We start from the raw sequence: 25939 nt of genomic DNA on the forward strand, positions 1-25939 counted from the left end.
CACATGGCTTTTTTTAGTAGTCGCAAAAAATCTGAAGCAATCCGAGTCCAACAATAGAGGAGTGACTGAAAAATTACAGTATACTCTTACTCTGGAATCTTTTGCATGTATTGAAGTAGGCATTAAGACCAGATGTAAAGAATGGTATCATTTCTGTTCAAAAATAAAAAATATAAAACCTCTAAAACCTTTTATAGATGTTGTTTTCTACACTGAGAAAAAAAATATGCAAGTGTACCTTTTTAAAATTTGAATTTTTAAAATAAATGTTTATCCAGAAGGGAAGTACCTCATGAACCACATTAAATTAGTTATAACTTTATAGTATGCATTTTTTAGGGGGTATGATGAGCTTCCAACAATTCTCAGAGGAATCTATGGCTGAAAGGATTGAAGAATCACTGTCCTAGGTTTCTTCCTTCAGGGCTTCCACACTCCCATGCGTGTGGCACCCAAACCCCACCTGGTGACAACCATATTCAAACCCAACGCTGATCTCTGCCAAATAGCACTCTATGGAAAATACAGGCATGTCAAGACTAATATACTCAATAGTAATCTACTCCTCTTTCCTCACCCTGGTTAATCTTCTCTCCTGGCCACTAACCTCTAATACACAGTCGTTATACCCTATCACCTTAATCCCCCACAACTTCTTATACATCCTTTTTTACTTCCACTGCTGAAGCCCTGCTTTAGTTCTGTCCATCTGTGCAGTAATGAGTTAAAATAGCAGACTACAAACTGATCTCCTAGGGCCGGGACACAGCACCTGCCACGCAAGTAGGAGGTTGTGAGTTCAACTCCCAATACCAAAATAAAACAAAAACAAAAAACTGATCCCTCAGAAAGGTCTGTTCGTAAGACTGGTGTCTGGCAGGCACTTGAGAACTTAAATTTTCAGGATGGTTCCCATCTCTCCCCTAAATAAGAATGGCTTGTTGTGCTCACTACTTTAGGCTGAATACCTGGCTTCCTCTTTGGGAGTCTAGAATTGTGGTAACATGCAAAGTAGAGGGTACCTTCATGACTGATGCAATAAAAACCTTGGACACTTCATATGTTAGTACAACTTATTGCTGGAGGAACAAGCAAGGTTGTGTGACTCTACTGGTGAAGGACTCCTGGAAGTTTATGTCTGGTTTCTTGTAGATTTTGCCCCATGTGCCTTTTTACTGATTGCACTCTGCATTCTGTAATTAATCGGCTTGGAGAATATAACGACGGGCTGAAGACTTCTGGAATCCTGTGAGCACCCCTAGGGAATTTCCCACTGGGCCCGAGGGTAGTCTTAGAGAAACTTGTCACACTACCTAATCCTTATTAAACTAAAAGACAGTACCTTCCCAGCAATAACTGAAATATAACAGGGACTGGATCTGTCCCCACCTCAAGTAAAAAACCAGAAATGATGATTTCAGACATGGGACAACAAGCAGTAGAAAACAATGACACATGAAAAAAAAAGGAAACCAGCATAGCAAGCCCTTATGATTGCTCCAGTTTATCTGGAGATTTCCAGGCCCCAGCACAAGGAGGAAAAACCTAGAACCCAGTGGTTCCCTAAGATGAGAATTTAGAAGCCAGCACTCACAGGGCAGAATGCCCAAGAGATGTGACCTGGACAGAGAATCCTCTGAGATCGGGAGAGGGCTGTCCTGTCTGTAGCTTAGTACTAATGAACACGTGTCGGAGGAAATACTCAAGCCTAGGGAACATCTTGTGACCTGCTTCAATGCTTCTAGTAAGGACAGGTAGAGCAATCACAGAATTCACATGGGGCTCAGAATAGTGCACAATCGCAAAAATTTCCACATGTTTAGGCCACCATGTTGAATACCCAGGATACTGCCTCAAATCAAGTTAGCCAGGGAGAACCCTAGACTACAAACTGCCCCAGTTCTACTTAACAAAGCATAAAAGACTAGAGAACAGCTTTCAAGTAGCTAGCTCTGTCTCAGTAGCTCTGTCTCAAAAATATTAAAAGGGGGCTGGGGATTTAGCTCAGCGGCAAAAGCGCCTGCCTGGCAAACGCAAGGTCGTGAGTTCGGTTCCCAGTACCGGAGAAAAACAAAAAAACAAATCAAAACAAAAAAAATATATATTAAAAGGGATACAAAGAAAGAAACAACATTCAGCCTCTACCAATTTGAAGTCCACAAGGTCTGACACCCAATAAAAAACTACAAAGCAGCAGAAAAGTGATCCATAACAAGGAGAAAACCTAACCAAATGAAACAGACCAGAAATGACTCAGATAAAAGAATCAGTAGAAAGGACACAAAAATATCTGTTCTTATATCACCTTATGTTTAAGGAAAAAAAAAAAAAAAAAAAAAAAGCTAGACTATGTAAAGACATAGTAGGACCCAAACTGTACGCCTGGAAATGATAAAGACAACATGTACAGATGAAATACATTCTAAGTATATATCTTTCTTGGTCAGGACTCCACACATTGTCTACTTTCTCCAAAATAACGGATAATTAAAATAGAGGCCACGAAGTCTTTGTTGTAAAATGTAAGTTATTTATGCCCTTACTTAGAACCTATTATTATTTCTCCTTACTATGACTTGCGCTGCCTAATTTCCCAACACAAACTAGATGAGAAGTATCCAGTTAAAAATGTGTATAGGCTACTGAAGGTAACTGTACTGAAAGTTGCCAAGAATGACAGCAAAGAAAAAAATTACAGCAGGGATGCTGACACAAAATCAAACAGCAGAAACAGGGAAAAAATAATAGTCAGATACAGTGACTCTAGGGGCAGGCAGGCCTACGCGCTTCCATTTCTGTACGATGTGGAGGGTCAAACCCAGCACCTGGCATGGCAGCCAAGTGCTCTACCTCGCCCACACCCCCAGTCATGCCTATGCACTTCAATCAGAAAGCCACTAAAAGCTCAAAGACAATGGGCAGGACATCCTTTCCCACCTAAGACGAAGACTACTAAAACTAAGACTACAGATTATTAATCCAGATTAGGATGCCATCTATATGCCCCACTTCCCTACTGGATCAGTATTAGCTAAGCTGCTACACTTGTGCTCTTACCGGCTGACTGCACACTGACCCATGTTGCACCCACCTGGTGACAGTGCCCTATAAAACATTCTGGTAGAGATGACTCTGGCAGCAACCCACTCGGGATCCCTCCTGTCTCTCAGGAGCTATTCCTATTCTCCACTCCCATTCTCCAATACACCCGTCCTACTCTTAAACAAAAGTTCTAAAAAGCTCAAAGACAAACCTTGGAATATAACATATTATTTCTCTTCTATCATATTGGGCCGGCTTTATGGTCCAAAGATCATAAGTCTATTTGTGAAATATTTACTTTCTTTTTTGGCCTTTTTGAGTCAGGGTTTCACTAAGCAATTCAGGGTGGCCTTGAACTCATTTTGTAGTCCAGGATGGCCTTAAATTGGAACTCAGTGATTCTCCTGCCTCAGCCCCTCGAGTGCTGGGATTGCAGGTGTTGTGCCATCATGCCTGGCCTATTTGTAAAATATAAGAAATGCCCTTCAAGCTGACTAAAAAATGTAACGTTAGTGAAATTAAAGGAGAACTATACAAAATATTATTGTATTTCACTCCATAATTATTACAATACAGACTCCTTTTTTTTTTTTTTTTTTTTTTTGGTATCAGGAATAGAACTCAGGACAGTGGGCTTGCCAGGCAGGTGTTGTGCTGCTGAGCTAAATCCCCAGCCCCTGGGTTCTTTTGCAAAAATCTGGACCTACATTTTTATCCAATTGAATATGTAGTCTACACTTTTCAAATTTTATTTTTAAAGGCACAGATTTTTTTTCTTTGTACATAAAACAAGTGAAAAAAAAAAAAAAACAGAAGAGTGGAACTGCACTGGCTAAAGAAAAGGTAGCGACGGATAAGCCTGTAGTGCAAGTCTGTAAATCTCAGTACTCTGGGTGGCTAAGGCAGGATGATCACAAGTTCGAGCCCAGCCTGGACAACTTACAACTTACAACAACCTTGTTTCAAAAATAAAAATAACGGCTGAGGATGTAGCTCAGGGCACATGCTCTGGGTTCGGTCCCCAGCAACACAAAAGAAAAAAAAGGGACAGCAGCACAGAATCCAACCTCATTTGACCTCTTCTTGCCTGCAATGGAGTTCTGGAGAAGTCCACAGAACACCCCCACGCTTCTACCATAGAATAGTATAAAAAGTACTGGGATTAGTATCAGAAATTACTATTACAAACAGAACAGAAGACAAAATTACTAGCTGGGCACGGTGCTGGAAGTCTCTAATTCCAGCACTCAGGAAGCTGAGGCAGGAAGATTACTGTGAGTTTTGAGGTCAGCCTGAGCTACATAGTGAACTCAAAGCCAGCCTGAACTACACAGCAAGACCCTGTCTCAAAAAAAGACAGTAAATTAGGGGGAAAAAAATCACTTCTACTGCAACCACCAATTGATTCAACACGGATTACCAATGACCACTAATACCAAAGAGTGACAGATTTGGGGAAAACAGGATAGATGCAATGTACCCAAGTATCACTCTATGGATTTCTTCTAGGTATGGAAGGAGATGATGAGGTTCTTTTTGCAAGCAACAGGTATGGGGATTATCACCACCTTAACCAAGTGCTGTAGCTTGGATGCTGACTGTCCCTCAAAGGCCTGGTCCAGGGTGGCACTCTTGGGAGGTAGTGCAATCCTTAGGAGGGGAGCTGGGGGTGAGCACTCAAAGGGTATCATATGACACTAGGCCCTTTCTCTTTTCCTTTTGCTTCCTGGGTAGGAGGTAAACAGCTGCTTCAACACAGGACCAAAGCATGGGGCCAGTTGCTCATGGACTGGAACCTCTAAAACCATTAACCAAAATAAACCTTTCTGAGCTAATCGTCTCAACAATTTTGTTACAGGGCTGGGGATATAGCCCAGTGGTATAAGCACCTGCCTGGCAAGCACAAGGCCCTGAGTTCAATTCCTGGTACCACCACAAAAAAAAAAAAAAAAAAAAAAAAAGCACAACAACAACAAAGAATTTTGTTACACTGATGGAAAGCTAACCAAATGATCCAACAGTTGATGGCATTAATATTGGACACCTGAAATACCTCTTTATGTGACACAAGAAGTATCCATCTCTTATAATTTTCTTGCTAAAAATGTTTACTTTGATTTTGCATGAGGAAAAAAAAAAACAGATGTTTACAAAATATGGGAGAGACACTCTAGAAGGAACCTAGCCAGGATTCTTCATCAAAAAGTCAATGCCGTAAAAGGGTAAGAGACTTGTTCTGGATTTAGAGAAGAAACACTGCAATCAAAATGAAATGGATGAATTTTAACGGAATCTTCTGTCAAAAGTAAAACAGGTATAAAGGAAAATTTTTTAAACTAGGAAAATCTGAATATGGAGTATCTACTGTATCAGGCGATATAGTACTTACTATTTTAGCTGTGATACTGACATTATAATAATATACATGACCTTATTCTTAAAAAGAGATTCCTACGCTAATTGTGTCATGTCTAAAATTACAAATGGTTTGGAAAAAAAAAAAAGCAGTGTGTGTGCGTGTATGTGTGTGTGTGTGTGTGTGTACATATAGCAAAACTGTTAAAAGAGAGATAGGCAAATGTAGTACAATCTGACTGGTAAATCTAGATAAAAGGTATGTAGGCAATTAATTTTTTTAGACTTTCTTTTTGTGAGTATTTTCAAAATAACGGAGTGGAAAATGTTATGGTTTGAGTTTACTCCCCAAGGTATTAGAAGCTTGGGTTCTCAGTATAGTGACGTCAAGAATGGGGTATGATGAGGGGCCCTTGTGTTACTGAGGGCAGCTTTTGGAAAGGATTACAGGAGTTCTCATGGGACTCTTAAGCTCCTGCCAGACTGAGCCCAACCACTAAACTGTTCTCCGGCTTTGCTCTGTGATTTCTTGTTCCTGCCCTCACTCCATCACGATATGCTCTGCCATGACGTGCTGCAGCCAAGAGGCCCTCACCAGGGCTGAGTTGAAGCCTTTGAACCTCCGGAACTGTGACCTAAACAGACTTCTTTTCAAAATAAAGCCAGCCTGACTCGGGTTTCTCATCGTAATAACAGAAAGTAAGTAACAAAGAAGGGAAAAATCAGTAACTTGCCTTCAACACACAGAGAAGGGTGTATATTATACAGAGTAAAAGTCACCTTGTAATTAAATGCTCAAAAATAAACAATGCACACACAACTTTGACTATTAACTCCAACTAGCCATTCTTTTTTCTTTTTTTTTTTTTCAACTAGCCATTTTCAAACAGCACTTTTTTTTTTTTTTGGTAGCGGGAATTGAACTCAGGACCTTGTGCTTGCCAGGGAGGCGCTTGTGCCACTGAGCTATCTCCCCAGCAGCACTTTGTTTCTGGAAATACATCTTAACCAACCTGCAGTTCTTGGGAAAGAGGAGATAAAAGGCCACTTGAATTCATCTCAACTATGTACTTAGAAGGAAAAATAAAGTTATTTCAGGTAACTACGTCATTCACCATGTAACACATCAAAAGAACAGGAGAAATCAGTCCAAATCTAGTAAAGAACACATCTTACCTCCTAAATCCTGTAATTAGGCTTCCTCTCAGAGAATTAAGTGACAAAGGCAATGTATTTGATTCCACTGCAAAAGAAAACAATCACAAAATAAATCTCAGATAAGCAAAACAATCAAAAAACCCTGAATTACCAACTTATTTGCACATTTTACTGATGATACCATTCAACTTTCAGTTGAGAAATTGAAATTTAAAAAATGAAAATGTTTCATATAAAAGTAATTACATAATGTAGCTGGGTGTGGTGGCGCATGCCTGTAATCCCAGCACTTGGGAGGCTGAGGCAGGAGGACAGTTGTGAGTTCGAGACCACCCTGGGCTATAAAGTGAGCTTAGAGCCAGCCTGAACTGCATAGCAAGACTCTGTCTCAAACACACACACACACACACACACACAAATTAATTATATAATATGGTAATACAGTTGTACCTTGGTTCACGAATGGTTCTGTTTGCACACTATTTGGTCACAGGCAGAAGCATTTGGCAAAATTTTATTTCTGTTTGCAAACTCTGCATTGGGTGTCAAACACAACTGTGGTCATCTTTCCCACACAAACACAAATGTGGCCATCTTTTCCAAAATCATAGAACACATTAAGTTTGTGAACCGAGGTACTACTGTACATGACTGTAATATACACCATACTTTTAAAGCATTTTTCTTCATTTTCATGATATAAACATATAAACGATAATGGTTAGTATGTCGGCATACTTGAATCGTGCTGCTACACATGTGAGATCATCTGTTCCTGGACACTATAACACCATGGAGAAACACCTGTGGTGACTTGTCCTTTAAAGACAGAAGGTGGGAACGTACTTTCATTCTGAGACTATTGTTGGGTTCTGCTGAACCATTCCCACTTTCTCATCCCATGTTTCACCATGATCAAAGGCTTAATAAAATCATGTCCTCATCTCTTTTATGAAAGAGATTTGTATTAATCTTTTACTTTTCTTAGTATTTTCTATATTACTTATTTTGTCATTTAATGGTCAACAACCTTCATGTTTCTATATTGATGGCTGCAATTTATTTTTCTCTGCAATTTTATTATAACGGTATCACGTTGTAAGTAACTGACTTAATCTTTTCACTATAAATGTAAAAGTAGCTTCTGAATGATACAAGGTGAGTAGAGTAACAGAGAAATCCACAGTAGAAGTAAATTCTGAAGACAGTACTTCTTAAGTAAAACTTAAAATACATGGTTTAATTTTTTTAGAAAACAGAAGGGAGGAATCACAATCATTTTAATATTTTTTCCAACTCACTTAAATATAAATAAAAAATTACACATAAAAATTGTTTTAGATCAACTGTTACATCACTTGAACAAGGAACTTCAGTTTCTCAGTGACTGTATAGCACTTAAAAACTTAACACATAATTTTTAAAATGACTTATACTTAGTCATTCAAGGAATTTTAAAGTGGATGCAACCACACGCCTCTGATCACCTTTAATTCTGGTTCATCAGTTAACTGACCATGCCTACAGATGTACGTGGGAAGATGTGTCCTAATAACACACACAAACCTGAGCAAGAAAACCCATCCTTATGATGCAGTAACCAACAGCGCATGCCTAACAGCTGCATAACGCAAGCAGCAGCCAGCACAGAACTAACTGTTCTTCAAAGACCCGTAAATCCAAGCGGGAAGGAAAGCTACTGACAGGAAGAAGCGCTAATATTCTTTAGTCTGACTGTCTGTGGCATTTTCCTTTTTCAAATTTAATAAACATCTTCTTGAAAATGTATTTTTGTACTATTCAAAATAGTATTTCACAGAATACTGTCAAGTTGTTTTTTTTTTTTAAATCTTAAAACATCTCAGCAAGCTGGAAGGCTGCTGACAAAAAGCATCTAGTTTCCTTAGTAACAAACAAGTTGGAAAAACCAAGAGGTTGACAGTAAGGTGGAACAGATGGTATGATAAAAGGAAAAGGCAGCTCTCGTGTGGGCACCTTAAGAGCCCAGACTCCTGTGCTAATGCTTCTGTTTTCAACTTGTCAGTATGGAAAAATCTACGTATTATACAGAGCGGGGCAAAATCAACACACTCAGAATGCAGCCAGCATCACTACACAACCTTTCACTCAAATAACTGCATCTCTAACAGTCCTTATTTTCATACTGGATACTGTGCCTTCCCCTTACAATAGTAACTATTTAATTAATGTACTAGTTTCAATGACATATACACACGTAAAAATAATTGTGGTTTTACAAAGCTTCTCTCTACACAATTTGACTATGCATTTATTACAGATTAACTTTTAACATCTTAGGGAGATATAAATTGGTGTGTTTGTGGGTTTTGATTTCAAATGATGTACTTTTCACAAGAAACAAAAACTCAGCAAGTAACATGACAGTTATGTCAAAAAAGAAAGACTTTAAGGAACATTTTATTTGTCAAAAATAAAATGTGCTATGGTGAAAGGATTACGTCAGAAGATGTTGCTTTTGTCTCAAAGCATTCTTAACTACTTTGGACAAATCATTTAACCTCACTATGCCTTTCTTCATAATAGATGTTAAATTACAGGTGTCAAGAATTTTCATCAATAAGGTCTCATCCAATTTTCACAACACCTCTCACAAGACAGGTAGCACTATCTCAATTTAAGGAAACTGAAGCAGAGAGGTTAAGAGACTTGCTCCAGGTCACCTATCGGCTGCTGAATTATATGTGGGACTTGAGTCTCCCGGTAACCGGCCCAACTTCCACTCTTTTATCACCATATGTTACCTCCAAGGTCCTTCCAAATTAGAATACCTTCCAATTATCCCCATGTTTCAACTGGCAAAATGGCTTATCCGTGTACTTTAACAAGATATACAAATGTCCTTGTTTCCATTACATGAACTACCTTGCACTCCCTCATAGTAACTGAAATCAAGACCTGTCAAGTTTACCGCTAATGGCTCATACTTACAAAATGATAAAACAAAGTTTAAGTTCCCTTTCATTGCTTCGCTTCTCATTTCAGCTACACCAAGCGAGTTATTTTTAGGTACACAGTTGTTTTCCTAGAAATAAAGCATGTGTCAATGAAAATATGCCTCAATTTTGATACATCGTATCAGTTTATTTCTTGAATATTTCTTTTTACCACCATACTCTTTGATAATCTACCACTTAAAAAACTTCTACAGCCGGGCGTGGTGGAGCACGCCTGTAATCCCAGCACTCAGGAGGCTGAGGCAGGAGGATCATGTGACTTCAAAATCAGCCTGGGCTACAAAGTGAGCTCAAGGGAAGCCTGAACTGCATAGCGAGATTCTGTCTCACAAAGACCAAAAAATTAAAAAAAAAACTTCTCCAAAAATACATAACTAAATTTGGCAAAAGCTTTGAGACAGAGTTCTAACACTTCAAATTAAATGCTCATCCAATATACAGATAATTTGATATCCTGAGTGTTTTCTTTCTAGGAAGAGTGTACTGTTGAAGACACAAGAACAATTCTCTCAACAAAAATTCAATGAATACCCCAGGCATGGTGACACATGCCTGTAATCCCAGCACCCAGGAGGCTGAACCAGGAGGATCAACCTGAGTTCAAGCCCAACCTGCGTTATATAGTGAGACCCTGTTTCAAAAAACAAACAAACTAACTCAATGAATAGAACTAAGAAGAGATTTTGGAATTTGCAGTGACTTTAACTCCAAGTATGTCACCACTTGCCCCATTGTTAATTGTTTAATAATTTAAGTACATGAACTAAAATTTCACACAAATATATTTATTGAATCATTTTGTAATAGCACAGTATGAAAAAATGCATAGACATTAATAGGCAATCAATAAAAATAATTACAGTAAAAAAAATAATCATTGTACTGCCATACAATAAAACAGCACACACATAAAAGAGAATCTGTAGAATTATATATTGCTAATGGGAAAGTATCAAACGGAAAGTCACTGTAATTGTTGCTAAGAGATTTAAGCATATTAACATGTGAAAGAATACAAGTTTTAAGCAAAAATGACTTGAGGAACCACGGATGAGTTGTATAATCTGAACATTAATATTTTCTAGTTTATTAGTGAATATAGATTGTGTACTTTTTAAAAGATTTGTATATTTTTTAAAGATGACGAATAAATTTTTTTTAACATACCCTAAAAATAAAAAAGCACATCACCTGAGGATATTATAAATATACAAATGTATGTAAAATACTAGTATTTTTACAAAGCTTTAGAAGATCATATACATATGAGCATATGACCAGTCCTTAGCTCGACAACTTTTTTTGGTAGTGGGAATTAAATAAATCTAGGGGCTTTTGTACTGAGCTCCATCTTCTGCCCGTTTCTAAATTTTGAGATAGGGTCCCACTAAATTTCTAAATTGCCCATACTGAGATAGAACTTGTGATCCTTCTGTCTCAGCCTCCCACTCTGCTGGGGTTACAGGCATGCAGCACAACATCCAGCTTCACTCTAGCATTTCTGAACATTTAATAAACATTTGTTACACTTTTGATGAAGAAAGCCTAGGAGAAAGCTTTATTTAACTTATAATAGACGTTACGTTTAGAAAGCTTTTTTATTAACAAGATCTTATCTGATTCATAATACTGTACCTCCCACAAGGAAGACAGGTAGCACTATCCCAATTTAAGAAAACGGAAGCCAACAGGTTAAAAAACTTACTCAAATTTACTGCTAATGGACACTTATAAAATGATAAAACATTAAAAAGAAAGATAGTCTCTTCAGTTATACAATTAAGTGAAAGCCACTCGGGACCCCACCTGTCTCTTAGGAGCTATTCCTATTCCCCCTTCCTTTTCCCCAATAAATTTTCCTACCCTTAAAAAAAAAAAATTATACAGTTAAAACCACACTTGTACTCACCTGCAAAAGAGCACGTACTGCTGTTACACTGTCAAAGGATGGAAACACATAACTTATATATGTTTCTGGATCAGGCTCTACACCCACTTCCTGCATTCTTTTGAAGACATCAACTATACCTGTTAAAATACAAAAATAAAAGATTTGGAATAAATTAACAAAAGATCAGAAAGTGCAGTTCAAATACTTTCTATGGGATAATGTAAGAAAATTACTCAGCATTTTATCTAACAGAGAAAGCAAGAAAGCAAGGCGACTGGGAAAAATGATGAGAAACAAAAATTAATTCTTCCTCTCTTCACCCTCCTCTATTAGTGAGTACTAAGAAACTGTCCTTGTAGCGGCTGGGTGTGGTGGCACACCCCTGTAATCCCAGCACTCGGGAGGCTGAGGCAGGAGGATCATTGTGAGTTCGAGACCAGCCTGAGCTACAAAGTGAGCTCAAGGCCAGCCTGAACTACATAGCGAGACCCTGTCTCAAAAAGACAAAAAAAAACCCACAAAAAACAAAAACAACACTGTCCTTGAAATTATGACAAGAAAATTTAAATCAATTAAGCAACAGGCCTTACACTTCGAGTACCCCAAATAAACAGTGCTTAGAAAACATCAGCATCGCCAGGTGTGGTGACACGTGCCTGTAATCCCTGCAGTTGGGAGTAAGACAGGAGGACCGCTGCAAGTTCGAAGCCAGCCTGGGCTACAAAGTGAGTTTAAGTCCCAGCCTCAACTACAGAGTGAGACCTTAGCTCAAAAAAAACAAAGTATAAAAGACATTAACATAATCTTAGAGCAGTGAGGACTTATAGAGTAAAATTTGACAAGAATAAATGGGGCAGTAGAAAAGGACTGTGAGAATGGAATAAGGGGCATCTGCCAAAAATACAACCAGTTTCAAGAAGTGTGTTTAATAGGCATTGCTGGCACATGTCTATAATTTCAACAACTTGGAAGCCGCGGCAAGAGGATCGCAATGCTAGGCAACTTCATGTCTCAAAACAGTATAGGGCTGAGGGTGTAGCTGAGGGCCATCGGCCATGGCACTCCCAGTTCAAATCCCAATATCACCAAAAAAAAAAAAAAAAAAAAAAAAACCAAAGAAGTCTCAATTAAATTAAGTAAAAAAATTCTGTAACTGTTACTAACTTCTGACTTCATATTTTACAACTTAAAAACAAAAAATGAATAGAGAACAACTGATTCTAATGATTATCTCATTGCATTTAAAATTAAAGGGAGGTGATATAAGTCAGTGGCAGAGCTCTTACCTACTGGGTTCAATCCCCAGTAAATAAAATACAAAAAAATAAATAAAAGAACTTAAAAGTTTAGACAATTGTTCCTTCCACCCCAACCCACAAAAATATCTTCAGTAACTTCTTAAAATTTCACATTTTCCAAAGCCACAATTAACTTCAAATAGTACAAACTGGTTTCCTGGTGTTAGACTCAATTAATTCTAGAAAACTAATTACTCAGGTATCACCTAATTTCACAGAGGCCACAGTTTAGTAAAAAGGACATATTTACTGTCCTTTTTAAAATTTACCACTTTAGTTGTATTACTTTCTCATTATTAAAACTTCCTGTCTGTTTCTGACCTATACTATCCTTATAGAAAAGCTGCATTTCTGTAAGTTTGTTATATAAAGCACTACAGAACAAATAACTGATTATAAATGCCCACTGAGTACAGAAAGATACAGGTAAGTCTATCAACATTATTAAACATCTGCACATTTTTATAGATAAAATTCAGATTATGGATAGAATATTTTAACTGTGATAAATTCAACCTATGTAAAATTACCTAATATTACATAAAAACAAACAGATCAATGAACAGAACAGAGAACCCGGAACACAAGTACATACAGTTAAGTAATTTCTGACAAAGGTATCAAGAATACAATGAAGAACAATCTCTTCAATAAATGGTGCTGGGAAAACTGAATATTCACATGCAAAAAAATGAAACAGGACCCTTATCAAACATCACACACAAAGGTCAATTCAAAATGAAATAGGATTTAAATTATAATATACAAGTGTGGCTCTGTTGCATAAGGGATAGCGCATTGGACTTCTTCTAAATTATAATCTATAAAAGAAGCCCAAAAATTCCTAGAAGAAAACACTGATCTTACCAATGATTTTTTAAATATAATAGTGAAGCACAGGCAACAAAAGAAAAAATAAAGTCAGATTACAACAAACTAAAAGCTTCAGGAGGCAAAAGAAACAACAAAATGAAAAGGCAACTATAGAGTGGGAGAAACTATTTGCAAACTATGTATCTGCTAAGTATATATATCCAATACATTTAAGGAAATTATACAACTCAATAGCACAAAAAAAGAAAAAAATTGTCAAGTGGGCAAACAACCTGAATACCCATCTTTAAAGAAAACACACAACTGGCAATGGGTTTACAAAGAAATGCTCAACATCACTAATCCTCAGCAAAATAAAAATCGAAACCTAATGCGTTACATCTCACGCCTGTCAGAACAGCCGCTACTGCTTTGGGGATGAAGCTCAGCCTTAAAGTACCTGCCTAGCATGCACAAGATCCACCTTTTGGCCCCCAGCACCACCAAAAACAAACAAACGAAACCCGAAAATGACATTTATTAAAAAGCAAAAAATGCTGAAGGGAATCTTAGCACCCCACTGGTAGAGATGTGAATTGGTTTGGCCTTATGGAAAACATTATACAAGTTCTCAAAAACTTACTACTATGTGGCAGGTTAAACGGCTGAGCAGCATATGCTCCTGCTCCTGCCTGGCCAACGCAAGGCCCTGAATTCAATTCCCCAAACACACAGAAAAATGTTTTAAGCCGGGTGTGATGCCTCACACCTGTAATCCCAGCACTTTGTGGAGGCTGAGGCAGGAGCATCATTGTGAGTTCAAGACTAGCCTGAACTGCATAGTAAGACTGTCTCAGAAAGAAGAAAAAAAACCTACTATGTGACCCAACAATCCTACTTTTGGCTAAGTACCCAAAGGAGATAAAAATGCTATCTCAAAAAAATAAAATACCTCAAAAAAAAAAATCCATGTGTACTGCATCATGATTCACAGTAGCCAAGGTAAGGTAACAGTAACAGATGGGAAAAGAAAACACCACAGGGCCAAGAATGCAGCTCAGTGGCAAAGGGCTTCCTCCGCACGCAGAGGCCCTGGGCTCAATCCTCCGCACGAGAGGAAGAAAAAGGAAAACATATGTATAGTATATGTACACATATAATAACACACGGCCTTTAAAAAGAAGTCTCACAATTGGCAGCAACACGGGTAAAGCTGAAGTAATTACACTAAAGGAAGTCAGTCCCACACAGACACCTTGGAGTCATGCACAGTTTAATGATTTTTCCGTCAATGACCGATTCTACAGTGGTGGTTCCATAGCGTTATAATGGAGCTGAAGAATTCCTATCACCTGGAGATTCTGTACTTACTGTGCTGCAACTGCCTGAAGGGTTCAGTACTGTCATGCTGTACAGGTTCACAGCCTAGGAGCAGAAGGCTGTAACATTTAGCCTACATCTGTAGTTGGCTGGATTTTTGTAAGTAAAACTCGATAATCTTTGAACAACGATGAAAATATGAAGCAACACATTTCTCAGAACATATTCTCAACATGAAGTAACACGTGACTGCACAACGTGCTCTCACATGTGGAATCTAAAAACATGTTGAACTCAGTTGGAGGGAACAAAGTGTGTATTACAAGGACTGGGGTCTAAAGGAAAAAAATACATTCGTCAAAGAATATAAACGTGCGGTAATGAGTAAGTCCTGGAAACTTAACTACAGCATGGGAACCACAGTTAACACTGCCCCACGTCCTTGAAATTTTTAATAGTTCCTTATATGACGGATTTTCTAAGGTCTGAAAACAGGTCAAATTTTTTGCAGATAAAAGATTCTTATTCCTCTAATACTTCATTCCATCATCTATGCCTTAAATAAATTTCATTCAATTCTTCACTCTTTCAAAAATTTTATCAGGGGAAGAGTACATCGTACTCATGTGGTCCGTGTTGCTGAAATTTTTAAGATACTTAAATTTCTCACACTAGGCATGGTGGTGTACACCCCAGCAGTCAGGAGGCTGAGGCAGGAGGATCCTTGCGAGTTCAAGACCAGCCTGGGCTACAAAGTGAGCTCCAGGCCAGCCTGAACTGCATGGGAGATCCTGCCTCACAAAGAGATAAATAGAAACATAGATAGACAGACAGATAGATAGATAGATAGACAGACAGACAGACAGATAGATAGATAGATAGATAGATAAGATAGATGGCTAGATAGATGGCTAGATGGCTAGAGGGATGGATGGATGGAGGAACAGACGGACAGACGGACGGACAGACAGACAAATTTCTCACAGAAGCTATAGCAGACTTAAGAAGCCTGGGCTCAACCACACCCTTGGCTCAGATAGTCAGTCCTTTCCTCAGGCTTCCTCTGGTAACTTCACAAACTACTGTAGGATCAGACGAAAGGATGGAAACATTTGTGAATAAAGGAAAAGGTGACTGACCTAAGCTGGTAAACTGTCATTAAAAAGTGTATTTCTTTCTAAAGCAGAAGATAAAAATAGTATGAACTTAGGTTAAAAATGGGATTCCAAACCTCTGTGAACTCTAGAAGTCTTAAACAATCTAATGAAAATATTTCAATGTACCATGAAGAAGTTTGTAAGTCTGGAGGAAAGACTCCAGAAAAGGAAGTGTGTAAGCTTTAAAACAGTTTCAGCTGTTGACAGAGATCTACCTGACAACTTCTACCAACTGTGACCGTCTGCTCCCTATGACCTGCACACTCTACCCACTCCACTCACTTTATCAGGAGATGAAGTTTCTTTTAGATAAATAAGTTGCTTCTATTTTACCACTTCATGCAAATGGCATTTAGGCTTTCAGATCAGTCCTTCTTTATGTATGGTTCTCTTTTCATATTCTCATTTTTGTCTGCTAACTATACTAAAGGCTGTAGATCCCTCCTCATTCTTGGCTACTCTTGTTTATTCAACTTGCTGAAAATGCATTATTCTAAATGGTGACTTACATGGGTGTGGTGGTGCATGCATGTAACCCTGGCACTCGGGAGCCTGAGGCAGGAGACCACCCTCCATTTCAGGTTAGCCTAGGCTGTATAGTGAGTTCAAGGAGACCTAAACTGCAGGTGACTTTTTCATTTGTGCCACAGAGCAAAACACTAGTAAGATGAACCATGAACAAGTCATTCTAAGAATCTTACTTAGAGGCAGATGATGGCTAAATCTGCAACCAGAAAAATTTAACAGAAATTTGATCATCCTATTGTGGAAAATTATGAGTTTAATTTTATCTGACCCTAAATATCTTTCTTTGATTTCCCCAAGCATTTTATGTATTTTTTATTAAATATTCTTGCACATCCTCCATCACTTCAATCATTATCTTTTCTGTTATTTCTAACAATTGATAGATGACTTTCACTGGACAAAGATTAAGTCCACTATACTAAAAAAGAATGTTAAAGTATAGAAACTACCTATAACCATTCCCTTTTTCATGAAAAATCACAGAATACATATTTCACTATTTGCAGGATCCCCTCTAGGAGAACATAAGGTTTTTTAAAACTATAAAACAACTGACAATCTCTTGTACTCTCAAGTCATTATTTTTCAACAAAGCACAACCTTCTGTATTTTTCCAGGTAAAATTTTCATTGAGTAAACAATTCAGTAACTCTTTTTAAAATGTTCTTGGGCTGGGGATTTCGCTCAGCAGCACAGCTCCTGCCTGGCAAGCAAGCGCAAGGTCGTGAGTTCAATTCCCAGTACCGGGAAAAAAAACGAAAAAAACAAACGAACAAAAAAACCCCTAAAATGTTCTTAACATAAAAAGTGGTACCTCACTTCTCAAGGCTAGCTAAGAATTTTTATAAAATAAATACAGCGTAATATTTACACAAATCTACTATAAAGGTACAATGGTATAAAAAAATATTTAAACAAGACAGAAATCCTCCATCCTATTCCAGCACAACTGACAGCTAGACTGCAGAACCTAAGGTCAGTCACTGCCAGGCATGGTGGCGCACACCTGTAATCACAGCACTGGGGAGGCTGAGGATCATTACTAGTTCAAGGTCAGCCTGAACTACAAAAAGAGCTCAAGGCCAGTCTGCACTGCATAGCAAGACCCTGTCTCAAAAAGACCAAAAAAAAAGAAGAACCTAAGGTCAGTCACTGAACCCCTCTACAGTCCTCAGTTCTGTCATTAATATAATGTGTGCTTTCGACAAGGTAACTCTGAAATCTAAATTCTTAGATTCTAAGAAAGATGGATTCAAGATAAAGCCCATTTTCTGCTAGTTCAACTAGTAACTATGGAAATAACCTAAATTCTTTTATGTTTACTTAGTAGTAATAATATAGTAGCCAATTCAAATCTGGATACCATGATATGGTTGAGCAAAGCAAATTTACCTGATAAACATTTCAACAGAGCACCAAAAGTTATTTTCACACTTGTGTAAAGTAAACAATGCTACTATGCACAAAGAATTTGATAGAACGATGTAAACTTTCTGTGCTTCAAAAACACTGGGCTGAAGGTTACCTCTTGCAGCTTTCAGAACTAGAGGATAGACAAAGAGTTAATCAACTAGCATATTGTTTTCATAAAGATTTTTCTAAAAAGGATTTAGAGACTTTTATAGCCAGAAACAATTAGGGAATACTTGTTTCACTATTTCCTTTAAACCAGAAGACAGCTATATATTTAAAATAAAATTGCAATATGAAAGTCTGCTAAAAGCACTTTTTTTGTTGTTTGTGCATTCTGTTTGTCACCCAATGTCACACTAACAACTCTGCATCTCATTCCAAAGCGCATTATACTGTGAGATAAAATGAAAAAGACCATTTTTTGTTTCCCCAAGGGGGGAAGTACTTCTCTTAAAAGCACCTTTTTATGAGACTACTCTTTCTGAATTACCAATAATGCAAACCAAGGAATTAGATACTGTACTCTAAAATTTAGTATTTGTTCAATTCTTATTCATATCCTATAGACATCCCCTGTGTACAAGGAAAAGTATGCTAAATGCTTCAACGTACTTAAGTACCTGAAAGATTGAACATTTCTGTTCTTCAATCAGTAGGCTGTCAGGTCATGAGCACTCATTTTGCAGTAAAAGTTTTCTTGTTTTTCCTATTATTGTAACTAAGCTCAGTTAAGAAGAAACTGGTCCACAAAGAAAATGGTCACACTTTGTTTTCATGAACCAGATTACATATAACTTTCTTAAGGTTAGACAAAGCAATTTTAAACACTAAGGAGTTTTTAAAATAATGTACTACTGTTTAAAACTAGACCCACAAGTTTGAATACCAAAATCAAAAATGAAATAATATTAACAAAATTAAGATGAAAGAAATCTATTTAAATGTTTACAAAATACTTCACTATGATTTAACACCATGTCACACTCACGCAAGATCTAATACTCATGAGTAAGTACACTTGCCCAAAGAACTCAATCCAAGGAACACACGAACTCCTGCATGGCTCTCTGAACCATTATACATCAAAACACAGCAAAACCTAACCTTGAACATTTCTTTCCTTCTGCTGTCCAACTAGCAAAGGCCAGAAATAGTGAATTCTGACAGGAAAACCTTCTTCTTTCAAAGCCTTCATTAGAGCTGTTGCCAAATCTGGAAGAGGTAACACAAAATATTAGCCAGATAACCTCAGCAAAACACATCCACGTTTGTTTAAATTAAAGCAATACAGTACCGGCTTTATTGGCTTGTAAAGCATAGTAGAGTGTTAACTGCAAAGGAGAACTATGCATCTGGGCTTCCTTTAACTTCTTACAGTAGTCTGTCAGTTTCTCTACAGGCTGAGGAAAAGAAACTTGTATTGATTACACTGGCAAATATCCTCCACTGGACCTCCTGAAATATTCTACCACTTTGGAGATGAAAATTTTGAACCTCTTATCCTTTTTGTACTCAAAAATCTTGCAACACAAATACACATTCATATAATACTTACAATTAGTCTAATCTGAAAAATCTTGCAACACAAATACACATTCATATAATACTTACAATTAGTCTAATCTGGTAACATTTCATATTTTTAAACAATCTTATTTTATTGCCAATTACACCATATACAAAGAAAAACTAGACAGGATACCGTATTCATGGTCACACAATGTCGTAAAAAGAAATTCCCAAAGTCATTCTGATTCTCTTCCTTTGATACAGGACATGCTAATAAAACTTGCAATGCTGTATCTTCCAATTTTTCAGTGACTAAAAGCAAAATGAGGTTTATTGCATCTGCAAAGAAAACAATGACATCTTTTGTTATTAAATTGAGCAGTATTTTCACATGGCAATCGTTACTAAAGAGCAAATTAGGAATTGCAAATACCAAAAGGATATGTCTGCCTAACTAACAATAAAACACTTTCAAATAAAAACATCCCCATGCCCTTATCAACTCGTATTTTTCAGCTTAGTAAGCCAACTTCTAAAAAACTTAGATTCACTGACCACTACCTACTATTGTTAGGGTATGCTCTTATACCATGTAAGAAACAGCAATTCATATTTGTATAGAAATGATATAAATCAAAAAAAATTTTAAATACCTGGAATATACCTTCTTTCATAGGTAAGTTTTTCTAAAATTTCTGAGACATACTGAGGATAACCAGCTTTACTGAAGCTAAAGATAAGTTGCAATAAATCACGGTCCGTGAGGTACAGATCAGAATTCTGCGCCTTCTCCAGGGTCTACACAGTTGCAGAAATTAGAACAAAAGTTAGAAACCAATGTTTCTGTAATTATTAAAGCTAAATAAATTGTCAATATTCAAAAACTTAGTAACGAACAGCACCAAAAGATTTAGAACTTTTTTATTTTATTTTCAGCATTTTTTAATTAGTCCATGTTTGTAGTACACTAGGATCACACTCCTCGTGGGGAGTTGGTCTACCTACACAGCACAGCTTCATTCTTTTCTCATCTCTTTCCCCTCCTCTCCCTCCCCTCTCTATCTCTGTCCCCTTCCCTTTTAAAAAAGTTGTACCTCCCAGTACTTTTATTAAAAAGGAAATATTTTATTTCAGTAATAACTGTCACACATCAGTATCAAGGTACCACACAAAGAATTTGCCTTAAGTACTACTCAATATAATGAGACAGCTCTAAAAACAGTAGTGCGCTTTTCTGCTTAACGTAGAACACAAGTTTATAAGAATGATTTTATTTATGTGACGAAAGTCATACCTGCTTTACATGATCAATGTCACCCTTCTCAGCATATGCGTTCAATAAGGCTAGGTATGTGTCTGGACCAGGCTCAATTCCAGCCTCTCTCATTACTGTGAGAATATTTTCTGCATTCTCCATATCTCTACAAGTTAATTAAAAAAACAAAGTAGATTACTACAATACTACCAACACGATAAAATTATTCATGATAAAATGCATTAGCAGTTAGGTGTGGTGCCACACTCCTGCAAGCCCAGCACTTGGGAGGCTGAGGCAGAAGGATCACTGAGTATGAGGCCAGCCTGGGCTACACAGTGAGCTCAAGGCCAGCCTGAACTGCACAGCGAGTCCCTGTCTCAAACAACAAAACAAATAAGTTATCGGGTTTTTCTAAATCAACAATTTTAAGTACTTGAATTATTATTCCACACAAAAGCAGTCATTAAACTGATTTAATAATCTGAATAAAGATCAAAAAGACCTGAGTATATTTTTTTCAACGCTAGGGATTAAACCAAGAGCCACAAGCATATTAGACAAGCATTGTACACCACTGAGCAGAATCCCCATCACTAACATCTGAAATTTTTATATGTAATTTTCCTCCCCCAATAAATGATACGCTACTTAGACATTAAATATTGTACACTACCTTATTATATTAAATGTTATGACTCAGATCCATTGACCTTATTTAAGAATAACATTTGGCAAATTCCTCACGAAAAATAAAATAAAAATATTTTATTTCAGATCAAGCTGAATTTTTTTCCTTTCTCAGTACTCATAATTGGATCGAGGGCCTTGGAAGTGAACTACATCCCCATGTCTTTTAATTGTTATTCTGAGAAAGGGATTCACTAAATCACAAAGTTGCCCATGCTGGGCTAGAACTTGAAATCCACCTGGTTTAGCCTCCCAAACTGTTAGGATTACAGATGTGGGCCACTATAGCCAATTTAAGGCCAATTTTTTAAACTGATTTCAAATACAAGTTTTGTACAAACAAGAGCAAATTATTAAAATACCAGTATATTCTAGCTCACACTCCAGATCTATTTTGAAGTGCAGATAAAAAGTTATTTGAATTTTCTATAATTTTTAAAGCTTAAAACCTTGGTCAAGAACCAAAATCTTAGGTGGAATATTACCCAGCTTTTGCATGCCCTGTTATAAGAGCACTGAATACTGCCTCTGTAACTGGAAGGTCCTTAGTTTTCATAAATTCAAGAATCTTGCTGCAAAAAAAGAGAAATGACATTCCTTAGAAGTATACCAAAAGCATCTTTCAGATGTATAAATCAGCCCTAGAGTTATGCTTATTCATTATAACAACACACGCTTGTTTTAAAAACTACAAAATAGGAACTGATCCCCTTTCCATGAAACCCTACTCTTTGAAGCATCAGTAATGTTGAAGGGCTCTTCTTAGAGTAGGCAGTCTTAGTAGGTAGTCTTTCTTAGGTAGTCTTTAAAAAGCAATTTGCTCTGCATTATTAATTAAATATTAAACCTTTAAAAAGCATGGTTTATTAAGACATTTATTTAAAAATAAAATTGTACATTTCAATCTATCCCTTAGCTCAAAGCCTTCAATCCAAAAGTGCCAGTAAACTGCACAGAAGCAGAGAAAGGTTGCAACTGATTGTATGAATCAGTGAGACAAATTGAGTATTCTCAGTTTTATAAATGAACTGTTGAAATGGCTAAAAACATTGCCCTTAGAAAAAAATTTTAAACAGATGAGAAGCCACCTTTAGTATCTCAAGAATTTCAAAGCCCTGCTCCAATAAACAGCAATGTTTTTCATTAAAACAGCAATTTTTACCTGGCTTATCCTCTTATGCTATAATTTTACATTTTTATCTAACTCACATTACCAAATTTGCTACATTAAATACTTCTGAAATAATTACCCTTATTAAGAAGACACTTTAAAAATAAGCAAAATATATATAGTCTAGCTTTACAAAACTTACAAATTTGTTTGCATATACACCTACAAGTACTGCTCCATACCTGGCACCTTCAATGTCTCCTACATTACAGTAAGCAGCAATCAGTCTCTGATAGGTCACCTGCCAATGAAATGGGTTGGTTAATTTTTCTTTTTAGTATTTTTTGTGAGTTTTTAAAAAAGCATGTTGGGAGAGATTTGAAAACTGGATATACACAGTAGTATCTACGTACTCGATTTGGCTGAACGTTTGCTTCCTCCATTTTCGCCAGGAAATCAGTAGGTGAAAATTCGTATCTATTTTGAAGATAGACTTTAAGTAAAGCATTGTAGTGACTCACATCATACACAGTACCTACAAATGAAATTTCAATCAGATTTTTAGACCAACATTTAAAATCATATCCTTTACCACAACTGAAGTAGTGTGTACCTAAATTTCTAAAATTTTACTATAGCACTTCACCCATTTATCTTAACACATACAAATATCCTACCAGAACAGAGCAACTTAAGATGTAAGACATAATAACTGAATTACTGTACAGTTTACCTGTAACTGCCTGTTCAGATATTGAACAGATCTCTTGGTTACAAGGCACACGGTGCTTTCTTCCTGGTAGAATGTTAACAATACTTCTATATTTAAGTGACTGAAAGATTTTCCTATATAAAGCAGCCCTTACCATGTCACATGTGGACTGTGACATACAGTTCTTTAAAACAAGTAGCACTTTGTTGGCAATTTTTCTTATTTTCTTACCAAGCCACTCAATGGTTTTGTTTGACTCATTCCACCTTAGTTGCTGAGCACTAGTCTGCCAACTTTACCAATTTCTATGCCTATGCCCCTTATCTTCCCTGTGTCCACAAAGCCTAGAGGGCCACATCAATTAAGGCTACCACTCAGGTGTGACACCATAATCATATCTATCTAGACTAACATGTTTCCGTAAGTTCTCATGAATTTAATTTCATGTCCTTATCCATTTGCCTATGACCACAGAGGTCTACCATCATTGGCTGGTGTCAGTTTAGAGATACTAGGCAGAAGAGACTTGTTCTATTAAATTAATACGTGTTTTCATCTTAACAGATATGTAGAATACTCAGGTATAAATCAAAAAACACAGTGTGTATTTAAATTTTAAAAATGTATTACAGGCCAGGGATATAGCTCAGTGGCACAGTGCCCTGCTTGGTTGGCAAGCACAAGGTCCTGAGTAAAATTCCCCGTACAAAAAAAATAAAAATAAAAAGGTATTACAGCCGGGTATGGTGGCGCACGCCTGTAATCCCAGCACTCAAGAAACTGAGGCAGGAGGATCGCTGCAAGTTCGAGACCAGCCTGGGCTACAAAGTGACTTCAAGGCCAGCCTGAGCTGCATACTGAGACTCTGTCTCAAAGTAAAATAAAATAAAAAAATAAAATAAATAAATAAATAAAAGGTATTATAGTGAAAGACATATATTGACATTAACCCCCCTCAAAATGCTTCCCCTTAATTCAAACACACTTAGCCCATTTTCTTGCCGCTTTCTGAAGCAGTTCTGTACGTCCTCTTTTGTGAATGTCTTTAGTTGCACTGTCGTGGCTGCCTCAATGTGCTGAAGAGATTCTAAAACATTTACCTACATTTTGACTTTGAGAAAGAGCCAGAAGTTGCATGGTGCCAGATCCGGTGAATAAGGCAGTTGAGGACACAATGTAGTATTTTTACGAGCTCGCATTCTGATGGATGGCACCTCGCAACAGTAGTCACTATACTTTTGATCACACATCATAAAAACACTCACACAAGAGGATTTCTAGAGCTGCTTCAGAAAGTGGCAAGAACAAAAGGATAAGTCATTCTAAGTGAGGGGGTGGATTATGAGGAAGGTTAATGACAATGTCTTTTACTATAATAAATTCACTTAAACATTCACTGTTTTTCTATCACCCCTGTAGTATGTTTCAGGCACTGCGCACCACACTCCACGTGTAAAAGCTCACCCTTCACAACAGCTTTCAGGCAGGTACTATATTGTCCCCATCTTACACAGGAATACTGACTCCATTTTTCCCAGTGATCACAGACAGGAACATCAGCAGGATGAGCCTTGAAAGCCCAATTACTGACCACTGTAAAATTTTTTATAGAGCCATACAGGGAACCATGTACTAGTAAGTATCTCTTACATGCAACAAGATTTTCATAGAATGTCTGAAATTTTCTTTTAGAAAATCATCCACTCAAGCTGAACTCTAACAATGGTTGGCCACAGCTCCAACGTTGCAGGAAATTATATAATCTTATGAGGGAATGCACTCTTGATTTGTTCCAGAAGCTAAGGAAACTGCTAAACACCCAGCTAAGTAGCACCTACTTTGGCTTTTCATGCATACTTTAGTTAAGATCAGTGACCAACCCAATGCTTACGAGAGATCAACTTCCCTGACATGTTGGTACAAGGCATAATTCCACATGTGCCAAAATGTTTTCATGAACTTCAGTAAAATCTTTATTCCTATATTTACTTATTATGTAACTATGTGCTATATATATGTCTAGTTAATTTCATGAGTCTTAAAAAAGATAATAACAAATCTTTTAATTATTTCTGTAGCATGAATTAACAAAGTTTAGAACTATCTAAAATTTAAAGTAGAAACTCCAACTTTTAGGAATATAAACCTAAAACAGCCTACCTAATAACCAAATCACCTTGCCTTATATATTTTATCTCATGTCCTCAGACTTTAATATGGTCCTGGCTCTGTTCTTCATTACTTTTTTTTTCCTTTTTTTCTTGGTTGTTTTTGTTTTTTGTTTTTTTGGTCTTTTTGAGACAGGATTGCACTATGTGGTTCAGGCTGGCCTTGAGCTTACTTTGTAGCCCAGGCTAGTCTCAAACTCACAACAATCCTCCTGCCTCAGCCTCCCAAGTGCTGGGATTACAGAAGTGCTGCGATTACAGGTGTGCGCCACCACACACAGTTTGTCCATTACTTTTAATGTTTTGATATATTCTTCAATTTCTTCATGCAAAAATGTTGTAAGTTATCCTTCATTTGCATTTATCCTAGACTTATTTTTATTGGTTTGTTTATGCAGACTGGTCTTAAATTCACTACACAGCCCAGGTGGTCTCAAACTCAGTGATCCCCGACTTAGCCTCCAGAGTGCTGAGATTACAGATTATAGGTCTGTAGCACGTTGCCCAGTTTATCCTAGACTTA

General features: G+C 37.1%; 1 protein-coding gene across 1 annotated transcript in view; it reads right to left on the minus strand.

Moving 5' to 3' along the window:
- Positions 1-25939, minus strand: part of Lrpprc (leucine-rich pentatricopeptide repeat containing) — a 104056-nt gene that overhangs the window by 62295 nt on the left and 15822 nt on the right. Inside the window, exons 4-14 of the mRNA XM_013517542.1 lie at positions 22950-23071; positions 22779-22837; positions 21911-21997; positions 20775-20901; positions 20134-20278; positions 19674-19819; positions 19266-19371; positions 19076-19183; positions 11461-11579; positions 9526-9619; positions 6574-6640 (exon numbers count right to left, since the gene is read on the minus strand). Coding sequence (XP_013372996.1) covers positions 6574-6640; positions 9526-9619; positions 11461-11579; positions 19076-19183; positions 19266-19371; positions 19674-19819; positions 20134-20278; positions 20775-20901; positions 21911-21997; positions 22779-22837; positions 22950-23071 — 1180 coding nt within the window. The remainder of the gene's footprint in view (positions 1-6573; positions 6641-9525; positions 9620-11460; positions 11580-19075; positions 19184-19265; positions 19372-19673; positions 19820-20133; positions 20279-20774; positions 20902-21910; positions 21998-22778; positions 22838-22949; positions 23072-25939) is intronic.

The sequence above is a fragment of the Chinchilla lanigera genome, unplaced genomic scaffold (genome assembly GCF_000276665.1).
Source record: "Chinchilla lanigera isolate Chin_1 unplaced genomic scaffold, ChiLan1.0 scaffold00040, whole genome shotgun sequence".
NCBI lineage: Eukaryota > Metazoa > Chordata > Mammalia > Rodentia > Chinchillidae > Chinchilla > Chinchilla lanigera.